At 40.1% G+C, this 26,170-nt stretch overlaps 1 protein-coding gene across 1 annotated transcript in view; it reads left to right on the top strand.

The window, feature by feature from the left end:
- The first annotated feature begins 5,984 nt into the window (after window positions 1–5,984).
- Window positions 5,985–26,170, top strand: part of Spata6l (spermatogenesis associated 6-like) — a 33,095-nt gene continuing 12,909 nt past the window's right edge. Inside the window, exons 1-7 of the mRNA XM_013018411.1 lie at window positions 5,985–6,342; window positions 6,939–7,076; window positions 8,682–8,730; window positions 10,466–10,507; window positions 17,390–17,514; window positions 20,465–20,542; window positions 22,572–22,808. Of these exons, the coding sequence (XP_012873865.1) occupies window positions 6,073–6,342; window positions 6,939–7,076; window positions 8,682–8,730; window positions 10,466–10,507; window positions 17,390–17,514; window positions 20,465–20,542; window positions 22,572–22,808 (939 nt within the window). The 5' untranslated portion in view covers window positions 5,985–6,072. The remainder of the gene's footprint in view (window positions 6,343–6,938; window positions 7,077–8,681; window positions 8,731–10,465; window positions 10,508–17,389; window positions 17,515–20,464; window positions 20,543–22,571; window positions 22,809–26,170) is intronic.

Below are 26,170 nucleotides of genomic sequence, written 5' to 3'. Positions count from 1 at the left end.
AACTTCCACATCTTCATGGCAGCTGGGGTGCTGACATGACCACAACGGGAAAAAACACCAGATTATGTATTCTCTATCAACTCATCTGATATCCCTTAGAAGATGAGAAGAAGTAACTCTGTTTGCTCTTTTCTTAATTGACATACTCAGTTTACCTGATATTGTGAGTTTTCTCCTTACCTATGTACATTAGCCCTACTGACTGGGTTAACTATCTCTGCCCTTAACATATATTTCAAGGTATTGGTTGAGCATTTTCTATGCTTGTTACTTATGACACAAACACGTAACTCTTAGCCACGCAGGATTTACATATTAATAAAGACAAATAGCAGTCAACAACTACAGGAACAATGTAAAGTTGCTATTGTAACTAGCACAAAGAGGATGTGTGTATAATACTGAGATTACACTTGTCAACAAAGTAGACACCAGTGTAACATGTAAATCTGTGCACATATATTACTCATGCCTATATTAAAAGACACCTGGGGCCTGAATAAAGGATGTTAAAGTGAAGAAAGTAAAGGACCTTGAAATATTACTTGGCCAAATAAAGGATAAATAGCTAAAAAGTTTGACCAGGGAGATAGAGGAAACCAGAGGAAGGCTGTCCTCAGAAGTCAAGCAAGGAAGCCGGGAGCTGGTGGCTCACGCCTGTAATCCTAGTTATTCAGGAGGCTGAGATCAGAGGATCATGGTTCAAAGCCAGTGAACCACCAGAAAACAGGAAGTGGAGCTGTGGCTCAAAGTGGTAGAGCACTAGTCACTAGTCGAGCAGAAAAGCTCAAGGACAGCACGTAGGCCCTGAGTTCAAGCCTCATGACACACACACACACAAAGTCAAGCAAGGAAAATCCAATTATATCAAGAGTTAAAAGACTAGAAAAATCTGTGACAGGACAGTGCCTCCCCAGGGAACTAATTGCTTTTTAGGGTCAGTGATACTGCCCTCCTTAGTGGTGTAGTGTTGGGCAAAAGGCAAAGGCTATCTGGCTTTACATTCTAATGTAAAATAGAGATAATAACATCTTCCTCAAAGAATTATTATGGGGTTGAAATGACTTAGCATACACAGTGTTCCCAGCTTTTTAATATCCTCACTAAAAACGGGTTCTTCCCTTCCGTCATTCCTCCAGCTACTTTTTTACAAATGTTTTGGTAATTTCCTTGGTACGGGTGTTGGTGACTTACCTGTGAGGATCATCACAGTTCCACTTTAAAAAACTGGTATAAGGCTACAAATCAGTGTTCTGGGCCCTACAGGGAGCCAGTGCCCATCTATGTATCTCTTGGTATGACTATAAGAGCACTAGGAAGCCAATAAGACCATACTATGACATCCTTCATTGCACTGTTTTTCCTTTTCAGAAAAGGAACTACAGTTACAGAAATGAACACGCAGGAACATATTCCCTAGGGACATTTTATTTTTTTGGTACCACCTTTCTGTACAATTGCATAAATCTCCAATGCAAAACCATGAGTAATCCATGACAACATAATTTAAGGTTTTTGTTGTTGTTGTTTTTTCTTCAAAAACAGCCTTGGCACTCCCAGCTTTTTGAATTGGCTGAAAGCAGCCACTTTCCCCCCTTCCTTCCTTTCTTTATTTTCCTTTTTTTAAAAAAAATGTTGTTTGTTGGATACAGTGAGTGGGAAGAAATGTGTATTCCTTTAAAGGTTAAAACATAGTTTAACTACACTAAAGGTTTCACAAGTTTCACAGTGTAACCCAGGCCTTGGCAAATACACTGCCTATCCTCTGGGAGCTGAGGTATTTAGTGTTTGCCTTAGATTAACTCCCAGCAAAGGCCAAACAATGTAGTGAAGAGAGGAACAGATATTTCTGTTGCTAACAGGAGACCCCCTAACTACTTCTCCTTTTTTTAAAACTGATACTTCTTAAAAAAATTTAAATTGTAAAATGTTATTCCAGAGTGTTAGTACAGAGTGCTTACAGTTATATAGGTCAGGTGAAGAGTACATTTCTTTTTTGGATAATGCCACCCTTTCCCTTGCTCTCTCCCAGTTTTTCCCTCCTGTCCCTACCCACAAGTTGTATAATTCATTTTCCACTTAATATTTGGTGTCACGTTGGTGACATTTTACTTCTAAACTTAAGAACTACCCTTGCACTTGTAATTAGCGCACAGTTCAGTTTCTTGTTAGTGGTGGTGACCGTGCTTTCTTCGCCAAACACCAGGACAAACACATTTAATAAGGGAGAAAATACTTTCAGCGACAAGCGGCTCTATTAAATTGCAATGGCTTATAGAAATGCCAGAGGCTGCAGAAGAAGAAGGAGGAGGAGGAGAAGGGGGGGTAAGGAGGGGGGGAGAAGGGGGAGGAGGAGGGGGAGGAGGAGGAGGAGGGAAAGAAAAGAAAGAAAGAAAGAAAAGAAGAAAAGAAAAGGTATTTGTGTGTGTAGTGGTGGTGGGGAGGTGATAGTTAAAACGGAGCTATGATCTCATCTGATTTTCATAAAGGAAGTTGTCAACATTTTAAAACCTTGACTGGGGCCAAACAAGAGGTGAGGGAAAGGAAGCTAGGAGTCTGAGCATCTTGCCATCCAGCCTTCCAGCCCAACTGTCCACATCGAGGGCAGCCGGGGAAGCTGACACAGGATGGGCCGCGCGTTCCAAGCGACATTACCCAGGGCATGCGCCTGCACTCCAGAGTGGAAGGCTGCGCGTTTGCGTGTCCCTGGCAACGGGATGTTTCCGCCTTCTGGAAGCTTACACTCCTGCTCTGGTTGTGAGATCCCGGACCTGGTGGGAGGGACCCAGCTGCGAGGGTGGGGTGGGGGGGAAATAGGGGGATGAAGGGAACGAAGAGGTGGGGAGCCAAGTAGGCCTTTGGGAACACTTGCCCTAGAGATTAAGCTAAACTAAGAAAACTTGGTTCAAGGCTCGGCAAAAAGGATCTGATCTTTCCGGTCCCTTCACCCACGCGGGGAACATGCCTCTGGAGGTGGTGGTGGAGCTGCAGATCCGAGCGGTAAGAGACAGATCGCCCTTCTTGACTCCAAATCCGTTTCTTAAAACGGTCTGCGTGGTTTTCCCCACCGCCCCTTCACGTTATTATCTGTTGGAAGAGATTCCTTTGTCCCTAAGATTGTACACATTTGTCTTAGTCCTTTAATTCAGCCGAGACTGCTTCTTCCAAAGTGAGCTTTGTGTGTATGAGCTTCTTTTAAAGCAACTTCTCACAGGTCCAACTGGGATTTGTCCTTTCTTTTTCAAGATGAAGATTTATGGAAAGATGTTTAAACTTTTAAATAACCAAAGAATAACTGAAATTTTAAAAAAGGCCCCTTACTTTGTGGAAATTTACCACTTGTGGTAACCACTCAAATATTTTCTAAAGTATTTTCTCCTAGTGATTGCTTTGGCTTGCTGACTCCCAAAAGAAAATCAATCAGCAACTAAATAATTATCTACCAACCCTATCTTAAAAGAGGGGTTGGGGGCAGAGTGACTTCATTGTACCAATTTAGGGGCGAGTCATCCCATCATTTCCCAACCCTAACCTCATAGTGACAGACTGGCCACTCTTTGCTGGACAAGAGGCCATCACAAGCACAATGCAAACAGGGTACAACTGAGGAAAATCAGCTAGGCCTTCATATAATTGGCAGAGCTGAGGTTTCATCACCCACTCAGCTACAAAAGTTCACATTTCCTGGTTTGGTCTCAGTTTCTTAACAGCAAATAAAGCCAGGCTCAAAATTGCAACCTCTCAAAATTGTGCAGGAAGAAAGAACCCTTGAGAAACGGAGGGATATCTCCCCCATCACCGCGAATATTAAGTGTTCATCTCACTTCATTCAACGTTACTGATTAATTTTATTTTCAATTGTTTAGGCATTCTTCTTTGTACAATTAACAACAAAACCAGTTTACAGTACTTAGGATGCTTCAGAAAGTCAGGTGGATTGATCTTTGATCTTTGCTTTAAAAGCTAACAAATTCAAGTCCCCAAAATGAAAGCAAGGAATTCCAGAAGTATGACTACAAACCAGAAGGCCCCAACAGTCAATCTTGTGAACATTACAAGAGTAAATAACCATTGCTTTCAAATATCTGGCTAGAATAATGGATTTCTAAAATGTTAAACAGCAAACACAAACCACTTAGATCTTCACAGTATGACTGACTCAGCAAGTGAGGAGGTAGTCCAAAGGGTGTTGTGGGAATGCAAATGACTGTTTTTTATTTGGAAGAGATGTTCTTCCCGCATTAGAACCTACAGCATTCATAACAGCCATTCTCCAAGTTCTTATCCATACCACCCTTTGTCAGATTCAAGTCCATAATCCTTTCTGTAGACACCAATTTCATAGGTAATTTAAAGGTTTTCTTTTCAGGTAGAGCAGCACTTAAAGCCCAAACCCTCTTTGGTCTTTTTAGGTCAAATAATAATCAGAATCCAACCATGCACTTGGGTGGTTTTTGGTGTTTGATTTGGGGAGGCAAAGCTTTAAACGTAGAATAAATGTAAACGGAAACTAGGAGTTTCCCCTTATGAACTTCAAGTTAAATACTTTTACCTAAGTTTTCCTTATTCAAGAACACAGTTCCATAGAAAATAACAATATATAGGGGTCATCCTTGTGGTACACATGAAAAAGGTATGTACTTGCATTGAAAAGAATGAGTTAATGTCCTGTTTTGTTACCAGATGGAATATTATTTTCTATTCAGTAGAGATGCTGGGCCACAGAGCTCTAGTATGCAGATTCTCAGTTCCTCTGACTTTCTTATCTCTGCCCTCTCTGGTGACATGCTATTGGTTGTCAACAGAATTATACATGAAGCCATCATTGCATAGTTATCTGTGAGCACCTTAGACTTGTATTTCATCTTAAGTTCTTGGTTTGTTCTCTGGCTGCTAGAAGACACTATTAGATATTAGTAGGAAATATAAAGACCTTTTCAGGGGAGAAAGTATTGAAATATTTTCTTTTCCTCTGCCCAATCCACAAAGATGGAAGAGATAGAAAGTAAAAATGCTTACCAAGGAAACCAAGATTAAGAAGCAGTCTCTCCAATTGATAGTGGTAACAGAGCTGCAGGGAATAAAGTAGGAAAAAAAAAACACACCAAAAAAAAAAAAGTCTCCAACTTTGAAAACACTGTTTAAAATCTACCCCAGGAAAACGGACAGTAGCTTATCTGGATGTATATTTGTGGAATGAAGATTATGTTTTCTCATTTACAAGTGATATGCTGATTTGTGGGATTATTACATCAATCTGTCAATTGAAAAAAAAAGAAAAGCAAAAAGTACAGCAACCATATAAACCACCCCCCTCCAGCTCGGTTCTTTGCAGTCGTCCTAGAGATATAAACAGTTGTTGATCAAACATACATACAAGAGGGGATTTTTTCCCCCCTCTCTATATGGCTGTGTTGAGTAATGGCCAGCACGTGCTTCGGCCTAGCAACAACAGATCAAGAAGGCCGGACGCCTGAGATCCCAAAGGGGGATAAAAAAAAACCTAGAAGTCTCTACGGGAGGCAAGCAGGATGGCCACTGGTTTAGGATGGCATCATCAACACACACGGGAACTCTCCCGACCTCCTGGTCCCAGCCGTCAGATGAAGATGGTGTCATGGTTGATTCCACAGTACAAAGAGAACCGGCACATTATGGGGTGAGAGCCAGCAATAGTCCACGATACTGTATTGCATGTAACCCAGGAAAAAGCCAAAAGCCACATCCGTGACATTGTGCCGACCAAGCATGACCCTGGAGAGACCCAGGATGAAGGCCCACAGGACCACCAGCACCCGCAGGGGGATGGCCAGGACCAGGTGGTTGAGGATAAACCGCGCCACCAGGGCGGCCCTGGTGGTGTGGCCCGACGGGAAGGAATACTTGTCCACCGACAGGGTGAAAAACATGTCCATCTGGTTGTGGGCCGGCCGTCGCCTGCGGACCAGCCCTTTGATGAGGGCCACCAGCAGCAGGTCCAAGAGCAGGGCGAAGAGCAGGTTCATCAGCACCTCGCGCCCGGCCCAGCTGTCGCTCCGGGACAGGCAGTAGAGGGTGCCCAGCAGCCAGGGGATGCCGTGCCCCGAGATCTCCAGCAGCTTCATCAGGGGCCGCACGCTGCCCCACGCCGAGCTCTCCCCGGCGCACACCCCCAGCCTCTTGGACAGCCACAGGTCGATGGCCAGTAGGGAGCGCAGGGCGATGCCCAGGAAGGACGGGTTCAAGTCCATGAGGTCCTCCTCGGGCAGCGGGGCCGGGGGCGCCGGCGCGGAGCCCGCGGCGGGCAGCGGGAAGGAGCCGCGCCGGTGCACCGGGCTCTCGGACGCGCGGAGCCGGGCGCAGGTAGGGTCGGCGGCCGGCGCGCGGCTGCTCAGCAGGGACTGGAACTCGAACCTGGCGGCACAACCTCCGTGCGCCGGGCTGCCGGGGCCGCCGGGGCCGCCGGCGCCGCCTCCGCCTCCACCGCCTCCACCGCTGCCGCCGCCGGCGACCGAGGCGCCCAGCGACCGTCCTTCCACGCTCCTCCGGGGGCTCGGCATGGCGGCGGGGGGCGCGGACCCCAATACCCGGCCAGAGCAGACGGAGGCTCCCCGGCCGGGCGGCTTCTTCCGCTTCCGCACTGCCATCCCGGAGGGGCGGGGAGACGAGCCCCGGAGCGCGATTGTGACACCTGGCGGAGACTCGGGAGGCAATCGGAATTTCCGATACCTGGGAGGTCTGGGCGGGAGGGAGGTCGGGGGGGGGGGTTGCAGGTGCTGAGGGGGTGCAGGTGTGTGTCTGCAATGGCACAGGGGTGGGGGGCGAGGGAGGTGCATGGGAAGTTAGGAGAAGTAAAGCCCGGCTTGACAAAAGCAACCATGCTTGCTTCTCTTGATCATTTCTTATTTTTAGTTGTTAATCTATTATGTATTCATTACTATTTTTTTTTCTTTTTAAAGATTTCTTGCCCTGGAGTGTTTCTGCAGGACAAGCAGGATGTGTACCTCGGCATCTACCTCTTGAATCAATACCGGGAGACCGACTGCTTTCCGTCTGTGTTCCCCATCGTGATGCAGCAAGGCATGACATTTGAAAAGGTGATCTTAGAACACAAGAGAGCGAGCAAGAGACACGGTTTTGCTGTCTGGAGAGACAGCTAGTAGTTCTGACAAACAACAAGGTTCTGACCATTGATCTTGTAAACTATCTTTAAGGCTCACTTCAGTTTACAGCGCAGAAGCACCGGAGGCCGTGAAGTAAAACCACAGTGGAAAGACTTTTTTTTCTTTTGCTTTGCAGGTCTGAGCCAAGTTCTGTCAATCTAGTTAGTGCTAAATACCCTGGTCGATGATTTCCTATTTTTGGAACTCTCCTGGCATTTTATAACTGGAGCAGAGAGCATGTTAGAGACACTTGTATTGCATTTATGAAAGGGATTATTAATAAACTGCTGACCTTTGGAAAAGAAAAAGAAAAGCTTTCTTAGACCTACCAAAAAAAAAAAAACAATGAAAAGTATAACCAAGTGAGTTCAGTCTTGTAATTGGAAGCCTGTCTAAAAACATGAGTTCTTTCAGATTTACTGACTTAAGTCATATTTGTCCTAGGTAGCCACAGTAATAAAGGCTCAGTTCCCTGCTGGAGACAAAACACTATCCACTGACTTCACACTTCAACATTTAACCTAATGCATTATTATACAACTGTCCACAATCTCCTAAGTCTTTTTTTTTTTTAACGTCTACTATTTGGGTTTGAATGCTGAGCCTCTCATTTGCTAGGAAGGTGCGGTACCACTTGAGCCACATTTCAAGTCCTTTCTTGGTTTCATTATATTTCGGATAGGGCCTCTCTCTCTCTTTTTTTTTTTTTTTTACCTCCTCCATTCTGGCTTCAGACATCAATACCTCTTCCTGCCTACTAAATAACTGGGATTATAGACATGCACCCACATGCTTGGCTTCCCATAAGCTTTGTAAAGTTCTGGATTTGAGATGATATCAGTTTTGTCCTTTGTTTGTCGTGTGTGTGTGTGTGCGCGCGCGCGCCAGTGAAGGGGCTTGAGCTCAGAGACTGAATGCTGTCCTGTATTGCTCAAGGCTGATGCTCTACCACTTGAATCACACCTTCACTTCTGGCTTTTTGGTGGTCAATTGCATACAAGAGTCTTACTAGACTTTCCTGCCCAGCTGACCTCAAACTGAGATCCTCAGATCTCAGTCTTCTGAGTAGTTACGACTACAGATATGAGCTACTGGCACCCAATGTCTGTTTAGTTTTTAGTTTAGTTTTTTTTTGTTTTTATTTTTAGCACAACCAATTGCATTAGAAGAGAAGTCATTAAGTGAACATTGAATGAGTATGTGTAATATACAGAATGTCTTCTGGTACTCAAGACTGAGGTTGATGCGAGATGTGGTTTTAGCAACAGAACTAGGTCACGTTGATGAGATTTTAAGCGCGTGGTAGATTTAGCTGACTTAGATTTTCTTACCCTTGTTATGCTGTGTTAATTTTTATTCATTTGTTCTGTATGCTTATGTTGAACTTTTAACCACAAACTTGTTAAAAGTACTTCTGTTGAGTCTTAAAATAATATATAGCTGGATTTTATATGTTGTTAATTATTTAAGTCTGTCATTTCTAAAAGCGTCTTTATTAAAACTTTGAAATTTTATCTTTTTCCATTTTTTTCTCTGCAGGTATTTGAAAATGCAATAGATCCTGGAGCTGTAGCAGAACTTTTAGAAAGTATGTATTTTTTTTTTTAAAGACCAGGGTGTATAATTTATCCGTGTAATATTCTTTCCTAAACTGTGATATTTGCAGGTTTGATCTGTGTTTAAAGTTAAGAGAATTCCGTTGTAAAGTTCAAGTCATAACTTTTGAATGTGTTATCAACTTTTTCCAAATTTAGATGTGATTGCTGAATGGTATGATTCTGATTTGTTATTTATAAAGCATTGTTTCTAAATATTTGCAGAATTCTGCAAGTATTGCAACAAGTAATTTAATCAATTGAAACATTTTCATTACCACAGAAGGAGGGTCTCTGTTCCTTACTAACCCTTAGAATGAATTGATCTCACAGATCTTTCTGTCTCTGTAGATTTTTTTTTTTTTTTGTGGAAGTCTCACTTTGTAGTCAGGGCTGGCTTTGAACTCACTATCTAAGCTAGCCTATCTCAGCCTCTTACATGTTGGGATTCTAGACATATGCCACCATGCCAAGTTTAGGTTTACTTTTCCTCAATATTTCACATAAATGATATGTGGTCCTTTGTGATTAGTTTCTTTCACCATTTCTTTTTATAATCAAAGAATATTCCATTGTATGAATACACTTCCCACTTTGTTTTTCTACTCATCAGTTGATTTTTTTAGGCTCTATGATAAATAATGATGCTCTGAATATTTGTGTACAAATTTTATATACATATGACGTGTTTTTATTTCTGTTGTATACATATACACGTGCACATACTTGCACACACATGCTTATACACATACACAATTACAATTATCTGTTTACAGATAATCTGTTTACAGATTATTGCATAATCTGTTTAACCTTGTAAGAAACTTCCACACTGTTGACTAAAGCAGCTAAATTATTTTATACTGCATCAGCAATATGAAGGGTTATTTTTTATTTCTTTTCTTGGCTGTGGGGTTTGAACTCAGGGCCTAGCCACTGTCCCTGGTCTCTTTTGCTCCAGGTTAATGCTCTACCACTTTGAACTACTGTGTTACATCAGTTTTTCTGGTGGTTAATTGGAGATAAGAGTCTCACAGACTTTGCTGCCTGGGCTGGCTTTGAACTGCAATTCTCAGATCTCGGTCTCTTGAGTAGCTAGGATCATAGGCATGAGCCACCACCAGCAACCAGCTGGGGTTTATTTTTTCTGTATATTGGTCAACACTTTAGTGGAAGGCCCTGAGTTCAATCCCATGTATTGCCAAAAATAGATAGATAGATAATTGAATGTAAGGAGTTTCAAGCCTAAGATAAATGCTTAATGTTATCCCTGGAGTGATAGTTAAGAAAATTTTTTTTGTTTCTTTTAAGTTCTGTCCACACACACACACACACACACACACACACACACACACACACACACACACACACGTGCAGGTAGATGAATGCTGATGCACACACAAGAACAATATGCACATGTTTTATACACTTGTTTTTTTCTGGTACTGGAGGTTGAATTCAGGACCTCATTGGTCCTGTGCAGGTGCTCTACCACTTGAACCCCTCTGCCAGTCACGGATGCAATTTTCATTGAGTATTTTCTGTGTAGGTGGTTGACTTTGTGGATGCAGAACCCATGAATATGGAGAGGTGATTTTTATTATTTTCATCAATGATGTAAATGGGATGTTATAATAGTCTTAAACTTAGCATTTAATAATTTTTTTAAAAAAAACTGGCAATTTTCTGAAATACTAAAGTCACATTTTTTTCTTTTTTTCTTTTCAGGCTTCCTAACCAGGTTTGAATTAATACAGTTAGTACCTCCAGGTAATGTGCTAGTAAATGCCCTTCTAAACTAGCTTCAGTTTTAAAAGGATTTTTGGCATGATGCACTGGGAGCTGGCATTTGAAAGTTGTGCTTCCCTCCCCTCCTCCCAATACTGGGAATCAAACCCAGGTCCGTGTACATGCTAGGGGAGCATTTTGTCACTAAGCTACTCTACAGTCTTAAAAGTTTTGCTTTTAAGTAATACATAACATGTTTATAAATTTATGTGACATGCTTTTTGTCAGCCAATCTATTAAAGTTTGTCTATTAATAATTTCAGAAAGAAACCTCATGTTCATTAGCATTCTCCTTCCTTTCTCCAGTCCCAGTCACCACTAATCTGCTTTTTGCTTCTGTCGATTTGTCAGTGTTGGACCCTTTGTGTAAAAGGAATCCTGTGCTAGGTAGCTTTTTATATTTGGTTCTTTCACTTCTTATAACGTTTTCAAGGATCAGTTATGTTGCAGCATAGATCTGACTCCTTTTTATGCCAGAAGAACCCCCTTTACATGGATGTACAGCACTTACCCATTCATTAACTCTAGACAGTTATTTCCACTTTGGATATTATGAATAATGCTGTTAGAAACAATCATGTGTAAATCATTGTGTATTTGCTTTCAGTTCTTTCGGATATTCTTAGATGTACAACTGCTAGTTCATATAATTCTTTAATTTCTGTGTATGTGTGTATATGTGTATGTGTGTGAGAGAGAAAGAGAAAAAGAGGAGAAAAAGCATCTATAACTTAGTAAATCGATTTGGATCTTTGCTATTACATATTTCTAATTTCCTGTCTCAAAAGGAAAATAAATATAGTGTTCATGTGTTGTAAAAAGCAACTGCATTATCCTCAGAAAACGTTTTATTATAGTTTGATGAATATATTTTTGGTATTTCTCTGGGTAGAAATGCAGAGAATGTTTACAATGTGTCTATATACCTTTTTTCTGTTATTCTTCCCTTCTCTTTATGTCACTTTTATTGACAGGTGAATTGTACATTATACATATTAATGGAGTCCCCTGTCACTTCTATACATGCATAGCATGCATTCATCATATCTGTTCACTTTTCCTTCACCTTCTACTCTCCCCATGATACTCTTCCCAGATTCTAGGACTCATTCTACTTTCTTTCTTTCTTTTTTTTTTGGTGGTCATGGGGCTTGAACTCTGGGCCTGAGCGCTATCCTACAAACAACAAGATTTCATTTTTTTCTTTATGACTGACTAATGTACCATTGTATTAGTTCTAATAATAAACCTATATCATTTTGTGGATGTGTGTGTGTGTGTGCTAGTTCAAAGGCTTGAACTTAGAGTCTGCCCCTGAGTTTGTTTGCTAAAGGCTAGCGCTCTACCACTTGAGCCACAACTCTATTTCTGGCTTTTTTGGGTGCTTAATTAGAAATAAGAGTCCTGCAGACTTTCCTACCCAAACTGGCTTTGAGTCATGATCCTCAGATCTCAGCCTCCTGAGTAGCCAAGATTACAGATGTGAGCCACTGGCACCCAGCTCAAAGGTAATTTTTTTTTTTTTTTGGGTCCGGTCGTGGGGCCTGAACTCTGGGCCTGGGCACTGTCCCTCAGCTCTTCAGCTCAAGGCTAGCGCTCTACCACTTGAGCCACAGCGCCACTTCCGGCTTTTTTCTTTTTGCTTATGTGGTGCTGAGGAAGCGAACCCAGGGCCTCATGCATGCAAGGCAAGCACTCTACCACTGAGCCACCTTCCCAGCCCTGAAAGGTAATTTTTGATAGCTATAAGGAACTTCCTTAATTGACTTACGTTTGTGTGTATGTATGTTGCTGAAGACTAAATTCAGGCCATCATGCATGCTAGGTCAAGTACTCTATCATTGAAGCCACACCCTAGCCCTTTCCCTTAAAAAAAAAAATTGTATTTTGAGACAGGTCAGGGCCAGAACAATGGCTCACGTGGCATAGCACCTGGCTAACAAGAACAAAACATGGAATTCAGTCCTTCCTTCCTTCCTTTCCTCCCTTCCCCTCCCCTTTTCTTTCTTCTTTCCTTTCTTCCTTCCTTCCTTCCTTCCTTTCCTTCTTCTTGCTTGCTTGCTTGCATTCTTGCTTTCTCTCTTGCTTTCTTGCTTCCCTTTTATGCTAGTACTAGGGCTGGGGCTTGAACTGAGGGCCTCACAAGCTCACTTGGCATTTTTACTCAAGCCTGGCACTCTACTACAACCACATCTCCACTTGCCATTAACTTGTGGACAGAACAGGCTGCTATTCAGAAATACTCACTGAAGGAATTTCAGCCAAAAAGTGACATGCTTAAAATCAGGCCATTGAGTTTTTTTCCATAATTAAAAAAACTATTTGACCCAATTTTATGTTCAAACATATAACACTGCTCACTGGCAAGTTATATTTTAATATGCTAATAAAGCAGAAGTTTGCTTATTTGATCTTATTTAATTTTTCACATTATAGAAAATAGCCCAATATCTAAATAGTTCACTGTAAAAATTTTAATACAAAATTCATAGGTTCAAAGTCAATATTCCATTCATCAACAACCACTGTCAGGCACTTTATTAACAATTTGTCATTCTTTTTAGGCCCTTTCAAATGCATTTGTTATATAGGGCATACAGTATAATACACTGATTCTAAAATAAAGCATGCATATTCTCATACACACTGTCTCTACATTATCTGCACACTATATTGCAAATGGACATGTGTATAGATGTTAAAATGCATGTTACGTAGTTTTCTTTTTAAAATTTAATGTGTTGGCCTGCCAAATATTCTTCATGTGATCAGAAATCTCTATGTGACAAGTTGCAGGAATAGTTGTTTGAGAAGAACAGTGAAGCTGGGTGTGGGTGGCTCATGCCTATAATCCTAACTAATGAGGAGGCTGAGATCTGAGGATTGTGGTTTAAAGCCAGCCTGGACAGAAAAGTTTCTGTGAGACTCTTATCTCCAACTAACCACTCAAAAACCAGAAGTGCCACTATAGATTAAGTGGTAGAGGACTAGCCTTGACCACTGGGAAACTCAGGTACAGTGCCCAGACCCTGAGTTCAAGATCCTCCCACAACTGACAAAAAAGAAAAAAGAAAGAAAAATAAAGAACAATGATTGAGAATATTTAAACTGAGAGACATGCATACTGCTCATAATTTACAAGTGGATTTTATGCAAATGAGAGCCTTCGTAGGCTTGTTTACTTTTGATCCAACAGGCTCCAATTTATGATTATAATCTTAATAGAATTAAGTTTAAATTACTCAAAATAAGAGTTTCACTCAGTTTCAGAAAGCATGCATTAATCCATTCATTTGTTCAACATTAAAAAAATAACATCAGTTAATGTACAAGGCGTTTCCTTTATCTACTTATTTATCTAACTGTTATTTTGTGCTGGTACTGGAGTTTGAACTCATGGTCAGCATGCTGTCTCTCAGCTTTTCCACTCAAGGTTGATGCCCTGCAACTTTGAGCCACACATCTACTTCTGGCTTTTGGGGAGTTAATTTAAGATAAGAGTCTCACAATTATTCCTGCCTCTGGGCTGCCTTTGAATGAAGATCCCTAGGTCTCAGCCTCCTGAGTAGCTAGGATTACAGGTGTGGACCTGGCAAGATTTTATTTTATTTTTTCAATCATCCCTCTATCATTCTCCTTCCTCTCTCACACTTTCCAAACCAGTCTTGTCAAGTTTCTATGTTCCATTTTCATAACATGTTTACAGAGTATTTTTTAAAATTTATTTTTATTGTAAAGGTGATGGTCAGAGGGGTTACAGTTACATAGGTCAGGTCCTGAGTACATTTATTTTCGAACACTGTCACCTCTTCATTTTTTTCTCAATTTTTCCCTACCGAACCCCCTCCCCCTCAAGTTGTTTAAGATTCATTTTCAACATAGTGTCTAGTGAATGTCCTTGCTGAATTAGTTCACCCTTTGTCTTACCATTTCTATGCTTCCCCTCTCCAAAACAGATAAACTTACATACAAGACAAAGGGTACAGAAATTTAAAAAAAAACAGCGACAAAAGGGGAAAAACAAAACAAAAATCACAAAAAGTAAATAAAAACCCTCTTGTTTCCGTTCGTTTTGATAAACATTTTACATGATCATATGCAAATAGCTATTGAGCCTTTGTGATCCTCTCCTAAGAATATCTTCCTTTGGTCTCACTCATCTCTAAAATACACTTAGAGCTCAAAAACTCACCCCCCAAAAAAGAAAACAAATCTTCAAACAACAACTCAATTAATAAATGGGCCAAGGACTTAAAGAGAGACTTCTCAGAAGTATGAATGGCCAATAGACACACGAAGAGATATTCAGCATCCTTGGACATAAAAGAAAGGCAAATCAAAACAACATTGAGATTCCACCTAACCCCAGTATGAATGGCCATTATCAAGAAAACTATAATAACAGATGGTGGTGGGGATGTGGCCCCTATTACACTGTTAGAGGGAATATAAACTTGTTCAACCACTCTGGAAAGCAGCATGGAGTTCCTCAACAGACTAAACATAGAGCCTCCCTATGACCCAGAAATCCCACTTCTTCCAATTGACCACAAACCAGGCCACATTAAAGCTACCAGCACAACCATGTTTCTTAAAGCATTGCTTATTCTAGTCAAGATATAGAATCAACCCAAATGTCCCTCAGTGGACAAATGAATCAAGAAAATGTGAATAGAATTCTATGCTCCCATCAGAAAGAATGATACTGCCCCATTCATAAGGAAATGGAAAGACTTGGAAAAAATCATACTAAGCAAAGTAAGCCAGACCCAAAGAAACATAGTTTTCATGTTTTCCCTCATTTGTAATCAGTGCCTATAAATCTACAAGTAAACACAATGGGTGGTAAAAGACTGAAAAATTACACTTGGATATGATAAATTATACAGGACTCTAAATATCTTGAGTATTTTGAGTAATTTGTTTTCCTCTCTGCTCTGTTCATCTGTTCCCTCCCTCTAGTATTCAGGCCTTCGTCCATGCATCTTTCAGTGTCCTAATATATATGTATTTTTAAACCTACCTTCTTGAATGTGTCAACATACATTCTTGAGGGTGTCCTTGGCACACAGTCAAGTGACAGTTGTGACATCTTTGACAACTGGTGTAGTGTTAGTGATGCTAGGCACACAGACTCAGTGAGTTCTCAGGACCCACTGGTCCTTGATACTAATTGGGTAAAAATGATTTGCTCAAAGTGCATGTGGGCAGCATGAAGGGGGTCGCATGGGCTACAGTTAAATGCTCAGGGACCCACATTTTCTTTGGTTGATTTACCTTTTCATTTTGCTACAGGAAGTACATTATTGCTTGATTTTTTTTCCATGTTGCTTTCAGACACATTTACAGTCAGAAGACGTTTAACCAGTAACTTAGCGGCAAAAGTGTAATTTTATTCAGGTTTGCAGATAGCTGACTTCACTGCTATAATGATTTGCTTTTGGGGAGATCAGGTTTTTCAGTTTACAATAGTGGAAAAAATTATGGACACAAGGGGGCAGTGTAATACTGTTGGACTGTGAGATCAGGGCTCCGCCCCCCCCATCTTTTAAAAAATTATGAGTCTTCTCAGTCAATACCTTCTCTTTCAGTAAGTTATATATATTCAGTACAACTGCAAAATCTGCAAAATCATCTTTTATTGGGAATTTATGCACTTAACCAGGGCTTGGTTTTATACTTAGATAATTAATACTCTCTAGACCTCAGCAAGGAAAAAACTCTCCAGTGATGTAATTTTTATTTGTTATTTTTTAATATTTTTTTTGTGTGTACTAGTACTAGGACTTAAACTCAAGGCCTCATGCTCTCGCTCAATTTTCTGCTCATGGCTGGTGCTCTACTTGAACCATACCTTCAAGCTTAGCTTTCTTATTCTACCCTCTGGTTAATTGGAGATAGAGTCTTGACTTACCTTCCTGATCTGGCTTCAAACTGATGGGATCCTCCCATCTCAACCTCTTGAGAAGACTAGATTACAAGTGTGAGTCACTGGGCCCAGAAGATGATCTGGGTTTTGAATTCCTGCTTTGCCATGACAAGTGTCTCTCGATTTTCTCGTCTGTAAGAGCCTCGGTTGGAAGCCTATAGTGAATGATACGCTGTATGAATACTATTCTCAAACTGATGTTATTAAAAATGATTATGTTTCTGAAAGGCTCACTTGTTTCCTTTTTTGGCCACGAGAAGTTTTTCATTGCTGGCATGATGATGTCACTGTGTAGGCCATGAGCCTATTCAGAACACTGACTTCTTTCAGCTACCGCTCTTGGCCCATGAGACTTGCTCAGCTGGTGGTTGTGATAATTTCATACTCACTCTAGAGCGGGCGTTCTGCAGGATACCATAGTCCCTCTGACTTCTGCTCATGAAATGTTCTCACAAGCTGTCCAAAATATCCTGCGGTGAGAACACAAGTCTAGCCATTCTCTGGACTGTTAGCACCTCAGAATCACTGACACATTAACCTCTTATGTGAACTTTGTGTGAACAGGTCTATCTCCAGGACCTGGCTCAAGGTTTGTCACTGACAAACATTTGCTGAAGACAAGAAGAGATTGGTGGATGGGTGGGTGGATGGATGAATGGGTGAGCCAATGGATGGATGGATGGATTCAATGACAGATTGTCTTCTTAGTTCCATTTTGTGGAGCGACCTTCAAACTTATCAAATCCATTAGGACTTGAGAGGCTCTTCCAAATTACCCATGAGATCAAAAGTAGAACTTATTTACCTCTTGAGTGACCACTGCTGGGTTCAAAATGTCTAGTTTTCAGAGTGCCATCATTTATTTAGCTAAACTGGGGGAGGGTAGAATACCTGTACTTATGCTTTTTTTTTTTTGTCTTTCTCTTTTTTCTCAGCATGGGCAGAATTGGCCTACTATGAGGAAAACACACGAGATTTTCTTTTCCCTGAACCTAAGCTGAGACCTTTACACCCAGGAATACATAGGGAGTTACTCATGAAGACGGCTATAGGATTCCCAGTAAGTGATTAGGAGAGAAATTCTTGAGACATGAGCTTTTCATTCCTGACAGGATTGATGCTGGATCGACAGCGTCTTCTTGCTTAGTACCCCAGTTCTATTTAGAACAACTTGGCATAAATTACCAGATTGTACTGATTTCAACCATTGATCTGAGGGGTTGAAGTCTGATTATATGATGAGGCTAAGTCATTTACCATATTCACGTCACATGGTTATAAAAATATTTATGCTTATTGTTTTTCATGTTTCTCTTAACTACAGATTTATTTGTTTAGTTATAGCAGTGTTGGTAATGAGAGATGTCTCATTTATTTTGTGCCTTCAGTTTTTATTTTGTTTTGTTTTAGTTTTTGGTACTGGTTCTGAGGCTTGAACTCAGGGCCTGGACTGTCTCTGAACATTTTTTTTTTCTTTTCTCAAGAACTGCACAGTCCTATGTAAGATACAGCTCCACTTCTGGCTTTTCTGGTAGTTAATTACATTGGTGGTAAGAGTCTAATGGACTTTGCTGCCCAGGCTGATTTCAAACTGTATTCCTCAGATCTCAGCCTCCAGAAAAGCTAGCATTATAGGTGTGAGCCACTGGTGTCCAGCTATGGCCTTCAACTTTTTTATGTATGATGTTTTCCTCCTATAATTCTAAAGGTAGCCATGGCAGATATTTTAGTCTCCATGTAGCAGCGAAGAAACTAGTAGAGGCCCAGTAAACAAATATTCTTGAAGAACTGTAGAAGATGCAGCAAATATTTGGTTACTAATCAAAATATTCATCTTGATCTTGTCTAAGCAGAAACCCTAACATTTTCCCTCCCTACTTCCCTCCATTTCCTTTCCCTCTATTCTCCCCTCCTCTATTTTTTGGTGGTTGTGATTATAGAGCTTCTAATACTTCAAACAGCAAACATTCATTAAAGGTTTGCCTAATTAGAATTCCTAGTATCTCTTTCTTTCCCTCCCTCCCTCCCTCCCTCCCCCCACCTCTCTTTTGCTTTTTGCCAGTCCTGGGCTTCAACTCAGGGTCTCCGCTCCCTAAGCTTCTTTTACTCAAGGTTAGCATTCTACCACTTGAGCTACAGCGCCACTTCCAGCTTTTTCTGTTTATGTGGTACTGAGGAATTGAACTCAGGGCTTCATGCATGCTAGGCAAGCAGTCTACCACTAAGCCACATTCCCAACTCCTATCTATATCTTTAAACCCTCCTATCTTTGAGGTTTTAGTGGATATGACTGAAACTATTTTTTCTCCAACATCGCCATCATGTATAATTCATATCAATATATCTGTGATATGCTTATTTTTATGATTTTGAGTTACTGGAGTATTATTTACCAGAATCTAAGAGGAAATAAAAATGTATAAGAACTATCCTGGGGAAACTTGCTATTAACTTTGGCTTTCCCAAATTCTCTTTTTAGTAGAAGCTATTTTCAAACATGGAACTGGTTTCTGGCTAAGAATCAAAGCAAAGTGAAACACTTTCTTATATTTTCTTAAGTGAATTGTTTGATTTTATGGGCACAAATGGAAGACCTTATAGGAAGATGTGTTTATAGTTATTTATAAATTCTGTTATTCTCAGAGAAAGCTTAAAAATATCTTGAAATAGCCTTATGCATTAGATATAAAGTATCAGTTCTTTTTTTATCATTAGCACAAGGTAGTTGTACAAAGAATATCTCATGATGATACTTCCACACCTGTGAATATGTATTTCATTCATCCGCATCTTTCCATTTTTCCTCCTCTCCCACTTGCCCTTCTTAAAACAAACTCATGAGGTTTCATTGTTCTGTTTCAACACATGCAAACCCAACTTTGTGGACCATATTTATCCTTCATCCTCTTTTTTAACCTTCCTCCTCCTGACATGAGCTTGTCTTACAAAGTATCAGTTCTTACCATTTATTAATCAAACTCTTTTAAACAATTCATGAAAACATAGAGGGGCTCCAGTTCTCCAAACTATTCCATAAAGCAAAATAAACAGTTACCAAGGTTTGAAAAAGAGCTGATGCTTATTGTGGTTTTATTAGAGAATGGATTATCTTTCTCATCCTCCCTTCTCTTTGCAAGATAGCCCTGATCTTTTCCCCTCTTGCATATGGGAAGCTGGGAGAGGGGTTTTCAGAAACATCCTGAGGGTCATAGTGTGAGTGATGGAGTGAGATTCTGATGCTTCGTGGTTTATACTGAGTCACACTGCCTGATGCTCTTTCTCTCTATTTTGGTCCACTATTCTATTTCCTTTTATTAATATTGTAGGAAGTAGAATGAATGGCCTATGTAGGTCAAGCAAACCTTTTGCTTTATCGTCTCTGAATTTGTCAATTCATCAATATTTCTTCCACTATAATGGGACTTTTCTTTTGTATTTCACTGTTGTTTTTTTTTTTAAATTTACCTCATTAGTTATCTTAATAATGTTTTAGCTAGTAGGATACTAAGCAAAAAAATATAGAGGTGTCAGTTAATAAAACAAAATGAAGACTTTGGAAATCGATCTGATAAGCACTCATAGTTAATATAAAAACAGGGATAACTGCATGCCATTCTATATCCTGTGTTTTAAGTAGAGTCACTAGCAGACTGGATACTGCAATCAGAATGCCTGGCCTCAGTTTATCAGCTTTGTCATTGCTAGGTGGACAACAATCTTGACCTTTGTCCTCATTTACCCACCAACAAGTAGAGATTGTATAAGAACTTACTTCATGGGGTTGTGTTAACAGTTGATATAGTCAAAGTACTTGGGCCTGCATTTAGAATATAATATATGCTTTATCTTTTAAGCCATTAATTCCAGATATATTTTACATCATATATGCAGATATAGCATCTACACAGGAGAACAATGAGGTTCTTGGCTAATTGTAAGTTAGGATGAGATGGACAAAGAATTATTTCCAGTAATATTATATGTTCTCTTATATGCTGTTTTCTTTGTAGGGCATTGCTCCCAAACTAGAATTTTCTACAAGGACAGCCATCCGAGAATGTGTATTTCCTCATAGAAACAGATTTCTTGTAAGTATCGTCAGAAAATAGTGATCGAAATCATAGCATTCTCACTAAAAATGTAAAGGTTTTTTTTCTTTCTTTCTTTTTTAACCCAGAACTCAGTTCAAAATGTCTATGCAACAGGAAAAGTAGAAACGGAGAAACGCTTTGCTAGGTTTGAATTTTTGGTATTTACATCACTTGCTCATCCTTGGCCATATTGGAGTGACATTAGTGTTTAGTCACATAGAGTGATGAGTGTTTGGCATATATTTTGTGTGGCATGTAGCTGCTAGAGCACGGTGATTCAGATGCTAAAAAATCATGTTTTTGATGGAAGTGTCCTTGTTAACTCTTGTGGCTTTACTCATTTTCTTCTCCCTCTTCCCCTAGGATGATAATTTGCATTTGTGCTCCGTCTTTGATAAAACTCTAAAGATCTTAGGGCATCCATGTGAAACACCTTCCATCTCATTGTGACTCTCAATTTCTTTTCACTGGGTTTCTTTGCTTTATTTTTTTCTCCTTAATATATACAATTCTGTAGTCATTTAAGTACTTTGTAGAGGGAGAAAGGGATGAGTTAAATTGTGAAGCTCCTGTAGGGTAGAATGAAATTAAGAAGTGAAACAAAACATTATCTCTTATCTCACCTGTACCTGTGGTCTTGGAAAAATATGTTGAAAAAATGTGGGCCAGGGGAGCTGAATGAAGAGGAGCATTCATCTTTACAAGTCTATCAAATCTCTTGGTATAATAACTCACACAACGACAGAACAGTGATTAATATTAAGAAAGGCACAGGCTGCTATTTAGATTCTCCTGATCTACATCCTCCATGCTCTAATTTGTTTATAATATGTTCTGGACAATTTCTAAATCCATTTTTCGTTCCTATTCTACTGTGTGAATCTTGTGTTAATGTCCTACTATATTTATTTTGGTATCAAAGCAATTAATCACCCAAAAGCTGGCAGTGGAGCTGTGGCTCAAGTGATAGAGCTACAGCCTTGAGCAAAAATCTCAGAGACAGTGCCCAGGCCCTGAGTTCCAGCACCAAGGACAGGCACAAAAAAGAAAAAAAAAAGGAGTGGGGGAACCCTATTAACTAGACCACTTGCTATTTTGCTCAAGGCTAGCTGTCTACCCCTTGAGCCACAACATTTTTCCCCCTGGCTTTTGGGTAGTTAATTGTAGATTACAATCTCACTGGACTTTCCCACATAGGCTCTCAGTCAATCACAGTTCTTAGAGCTCAGCCTCTTGAGTACTTAGGAGTACAGGCAGGAGTCACCAGCACCTGGTGTTCATTATATAGAGGGTCTCCAGGGTATATGCAGGCCTATCTATGCTTCTTACATAGCTAGAATGAAAAGCATTTACCACCATGCCCAGTTATTGATTGACATGGAATCTCAAGTGTCTGCCCAGGATGGCTTCAGGCCACAGTCTTCTGAATCTCCACCTCCTAAGAAGCTAGTATTACAGGTGTGGGCCACTGACACAGAGAGCTACTAGTGATGTTAAATTGGGAGAATATTAACTAGAAAAATGCTGTTCCTTAAATTCATGACAGGTAGATCTTCTGCTTCCATTTTTAAAAGTTCAACTAAATACAGTTACATTTTAATTAAATCTTCTCCTCCTCTTCCTCCACTTCCTCCTCCTCCTCCTCCATTTTTGTATTAAAAACATTCTAGGGCAGGGCACTGGTAGTTCATGCCTATAATCCTAACTGCTCAGAAGGCTGAGATCTGAGGATCATAGACACAGATAACAAAGTCCAAGAGACTCTTATCTCCAATAAACTATTCAGAACAAACTGGGGCTGTAGTTCAAGTGGTAGAGCATTAGCATTGAGCAAAAGAAGCTCAAGGATGATGCCCAGGCTCTGAGTTCAAGCCCCAGAATGGAAACAAATAAAACAAAATCTTCTGGGGATGTAACTCAGTGGTAGAAAGTCTTCCTCCTGTGCTCAAGGCCCTGGATACTAGGGTACAATCCCCAACACTGCCAAATAAACAAGCTTAAGAACCAACTTTCTTTTTTACTTCAGGATGAAGAATATAACCCACAAAAGCCTTCATCTAACTCATATGGACAGATACCCCCCTTAAAGAATAAAAAGAAGAAATCAAAGAAGAATCATGACAGACTACGTAAAGGCATGCAGTCCCGGGCACCCTCTCCATATTTCACCAGGCGTTTCCTCCTGGAGCAGCCGACTCAATTGGACTTTGGCAATCACTTCAGATTCCCTGAAGATAGAAAACCTCCATTTGTGGTTAGACATGTAAGTCTAAAGTTTTTGTTTGTTTGCTTGTTTTGAGTACTTTGCATATGGAACCAACCCAGAGGCCCCTCAGTAGATGAATGGATCAAGAAAATCTCTCTCTCTCTCTCTCTCTCTCTCTCTCACACACACACACACACTGTAATTCTATGCCTCAATCAGAAAGAATGACATCGCCCCATTTATTAGGAAATGGAAAGAATTGGAAAAAATTATATTAACTGAAGTAAGCCAGGCCCAAAGAAACACAGGTCCCATGGTTTCCCTTATTTTCAATAACTGGTATATGTCTAGGACAAGCAGAAAAGGTCAAAAGCTATGTACATATGACCATGTAAGATGATGCTAAGCGAAATGAATCCCAAGGCAGGGACACAAGTGGTTTTTTTCTTTCTTGCTATTGTTTTTAATGTATTTATAATGTCCTAAGTGATTTTTTTTGTTTCTTTTGTATGTTCTTCCCTCACGGTATAACCCCTGTTTTTACTGTATTTGATTCCGGTGCCTTGCATCTTGTGTAAACATTTTTCTAAATTGAGGAGGGGAAGGGAAATAACAAAATGCTTAAATAAGGATACAGGTTGACCCATTGTAACAATGAGATGTACAAGACACTATGTTGAAAACAAATTTTACAACTTTGGGGGGGAGGGGGAGGAGTTGGGGAGGTGGGGAAGGAAGGGATGGAAGGGGAAAAACAAAGGAGGAAGTAATATACTCATTAGGAAATGTATTTATTACCTTACTCATGTAACTGTAACCCCTCTGTACAGTATTTTTATAATAAGAAACATACAAAAAATTTTTAAAAAGAGTACTTTGCCTTGGTGGGAGAATAGAACATTGAGCTATAACAAAACAAAGGGGTCAGAGGGATTTCAATTTGACTAACACTACAGTTAAGTTAGCTTCATTTCCTAGAGCCTTTTCAGGAAACTAATAAAGGTATCTAAACTAATATCTAACTTAATAAAGGCATCTCATACAGCAAATTTACTCAGTAAATGTCACCCATCATGCTTAAATTATTTTTATTGTTATCAGTAAGGAGGGTAGCTATGTATGGTTACTTGTCATTTTCAGAAGAATCCATGTTGTCTAACATTGACTGGCTTGCTCTGGGTCATTAATCTGAAACTGAAGCTTTATTAGTTTAAAAGCATGGCTCTAGTTGTTTGTTTGTTTGCCAGTCCTGGGGCTTGAACTCAGGTCCTGGGCACTGTCCCTGAGCTGCTTTTTCTCAAAGCTAGCTACCACTTGAACCACAGCACCACTTCCAGGTGTTTTTTGTTTATGTGGTGCTGAGGAATCGAACCCAGGGCTTCATGCATGCTAGGCAAGCACTCTACCACTAAGCCATGTTCTCAACCCAGTAGTTTTTAAAATTTTTATTCTCTTCTTCTATGCTGGTATTGGGATGCTGTCTCTGAGTGTTTTCACGCAGTATTGGAGCTCTACCATTTGAGCCATAGCTCCACTTCTTGCTTTTTGGTGGTTAATTGGGGTTAAGAGTCTCATGGACTTTCTTGCCTGGGCTGGCTTGGAACTGTGATCTTCAGATCTCAGCCTCCTAAGTTTCTAGGATTATAGGTCTGAACCAACACCTAGCCAGTGTCTGTTTTCTTAACGAGATTGGGGTTCAATGGGCATACTTTGCAGAGCAGAGAATGTTTCTTGAAGGGGCCAGGATGTGTACACTTAGAAGCCTTAATTAAAGTCACCTTATTTTTAGCCTGCAGGAAATAGTGGGTAAATTTAATCACCCATACTACTGTGCCATGAAAGCAATGGAAAATATAGAAAAGTTCATGGAAAAAAATTACCCCTAGGACTCATCAGCATATTAAAATTTATTATTTAGCTTAATTTGATGGATTCTCCTTCACTTTTTTAAAAAAATTCATAGACTTCATTGCTTCCCCACAAAGTTGAAAACACCGTGTATATAGATTATCTTCCTAATTGATTGCAGTTTAGCAACATTACTTTGGGAGTTTTTTTTGTATTATTTTATACTCTTCATCAATACCATTCCAATTAATAAATTCACTCTCTAGAATGTCTCTATTACTGTTTGTTGACTTGCTATTTTGATTTAACACCACCAGTGGTGGTGTTTGCATGTTTTGTACAGTCTCGAAGTCAAATGCTGCTGAGATGGTTACGTGTGAAGCTGTTGGTTTGTAGGTAAAAATAATGTAGCTTGTTAGAAACTACTGGATAGCTTCCCTGTCTACACATATTATCTATTTATAGATGTAGAAATAAAAAACAGCTGTCTTCTTGGTAGTCTAACTATAGATAATCTATCAGCCAATCTAAATGTACTTCCATAAAAGTAATGTTAGTTTGAGATTATTGGATGGTATGATTTATTCTATCCCCTTTATATTTTGTAAGTTACAACTTTAGTCAATGCCATTTTGGTCTAAATAGCCTCAAAAGTATGGTTTGTTTTCTGGCTTCATATTTATACCATTTGACAAATTTTCATATAGCTTTTTCAGTATGCCAAGCTCTTTTATAAGTGATTTTACATATTAATTCTTTCATCTAGCCAGATTTCTTGGTATGTGACATTTCCCTGAGTAAAACATTAACTCTCAGAGAATCTGATGCTATAAATACTTTAAATCTACATCACTCTATTTCTTGAAGGGGAAGAAACACTTTTTAAACTGCTTTATTGATACTAAAAACAGCAGGAATAAGCAAAAAAAATTAGAATTCCAGAAACTTTGTGTTACAGCAATTCTAGAGTAAATCCCCTTCCTTCCTTCCTTTCTTCCTTCCTTCCTTCCTTCCTTTCTTTCTTTCTCTTTCTTTCTTTTTTTTTTTTTTTTGGGTCCGGTCGTGGGGCCTGAACTCTGGGCCTGGACGCTGTCCCTCAGCTCTTCAGCTCAAGGCTAGCGCTCTACCACTTGAGCCACAGCGCCACTTCCGGCTTTTTTCTTTTTTTGCTTATGTGGTGCTGAGGAATCGAACCCAGGGCCTCAGGCATGCAAGGCAAGCGCTCTACCACTGAGCCACCTTCCCAGCCCTCTTTCTTTCTTTCTTTCATTTCTTCCTTTTTCTTTCTCTCTCTTTCTTTCTTTCTCTCTCTGTCTTTCTTTCTTCTTTGTTTCCTCTCTCTTTCTCTCCTCTCTCTCTTTCTTTCTCTCTTCTCTCCTTCTCTCTCTTCTTCCTCCTCCTCTTCCTCTTTCTCCTGCTCCTCCTCCTCCTCCTTTTTTCTGGTCCTAGGGCTTGGACTCAGGGTCTGGTCCCTGTCCTTGAGCTTTTTTGCTCAAGCCTAGCACTCTACCACTTGAGCCACAGCACCACTTTGAGCCTTTTGTAGTTAAATGAAGATAAGAGTCTCTTGT

This window comes from Dipodomys ordii, unplaced genomic scaffold, assembly GCF_000151885.1.
Source record: "Dipodomys ordii isolate 6190 unplaced genomic scaffold, Dord_2.0 Scaffold40, whole genome shotgun sequence".
In the NCBI taxonomy this organism is placed as follows: Eukaryota; Metazoa; Chordata; class Mammalia; order Rodentia; family Heteromyidae; genus Dipodomys; species Dipodomys ordii.
The sequence above is the reverse complement of the archived record's forward strand: the minus strand, read 5'-3'. Positions and strand labels throughout refer to the sequence as shown.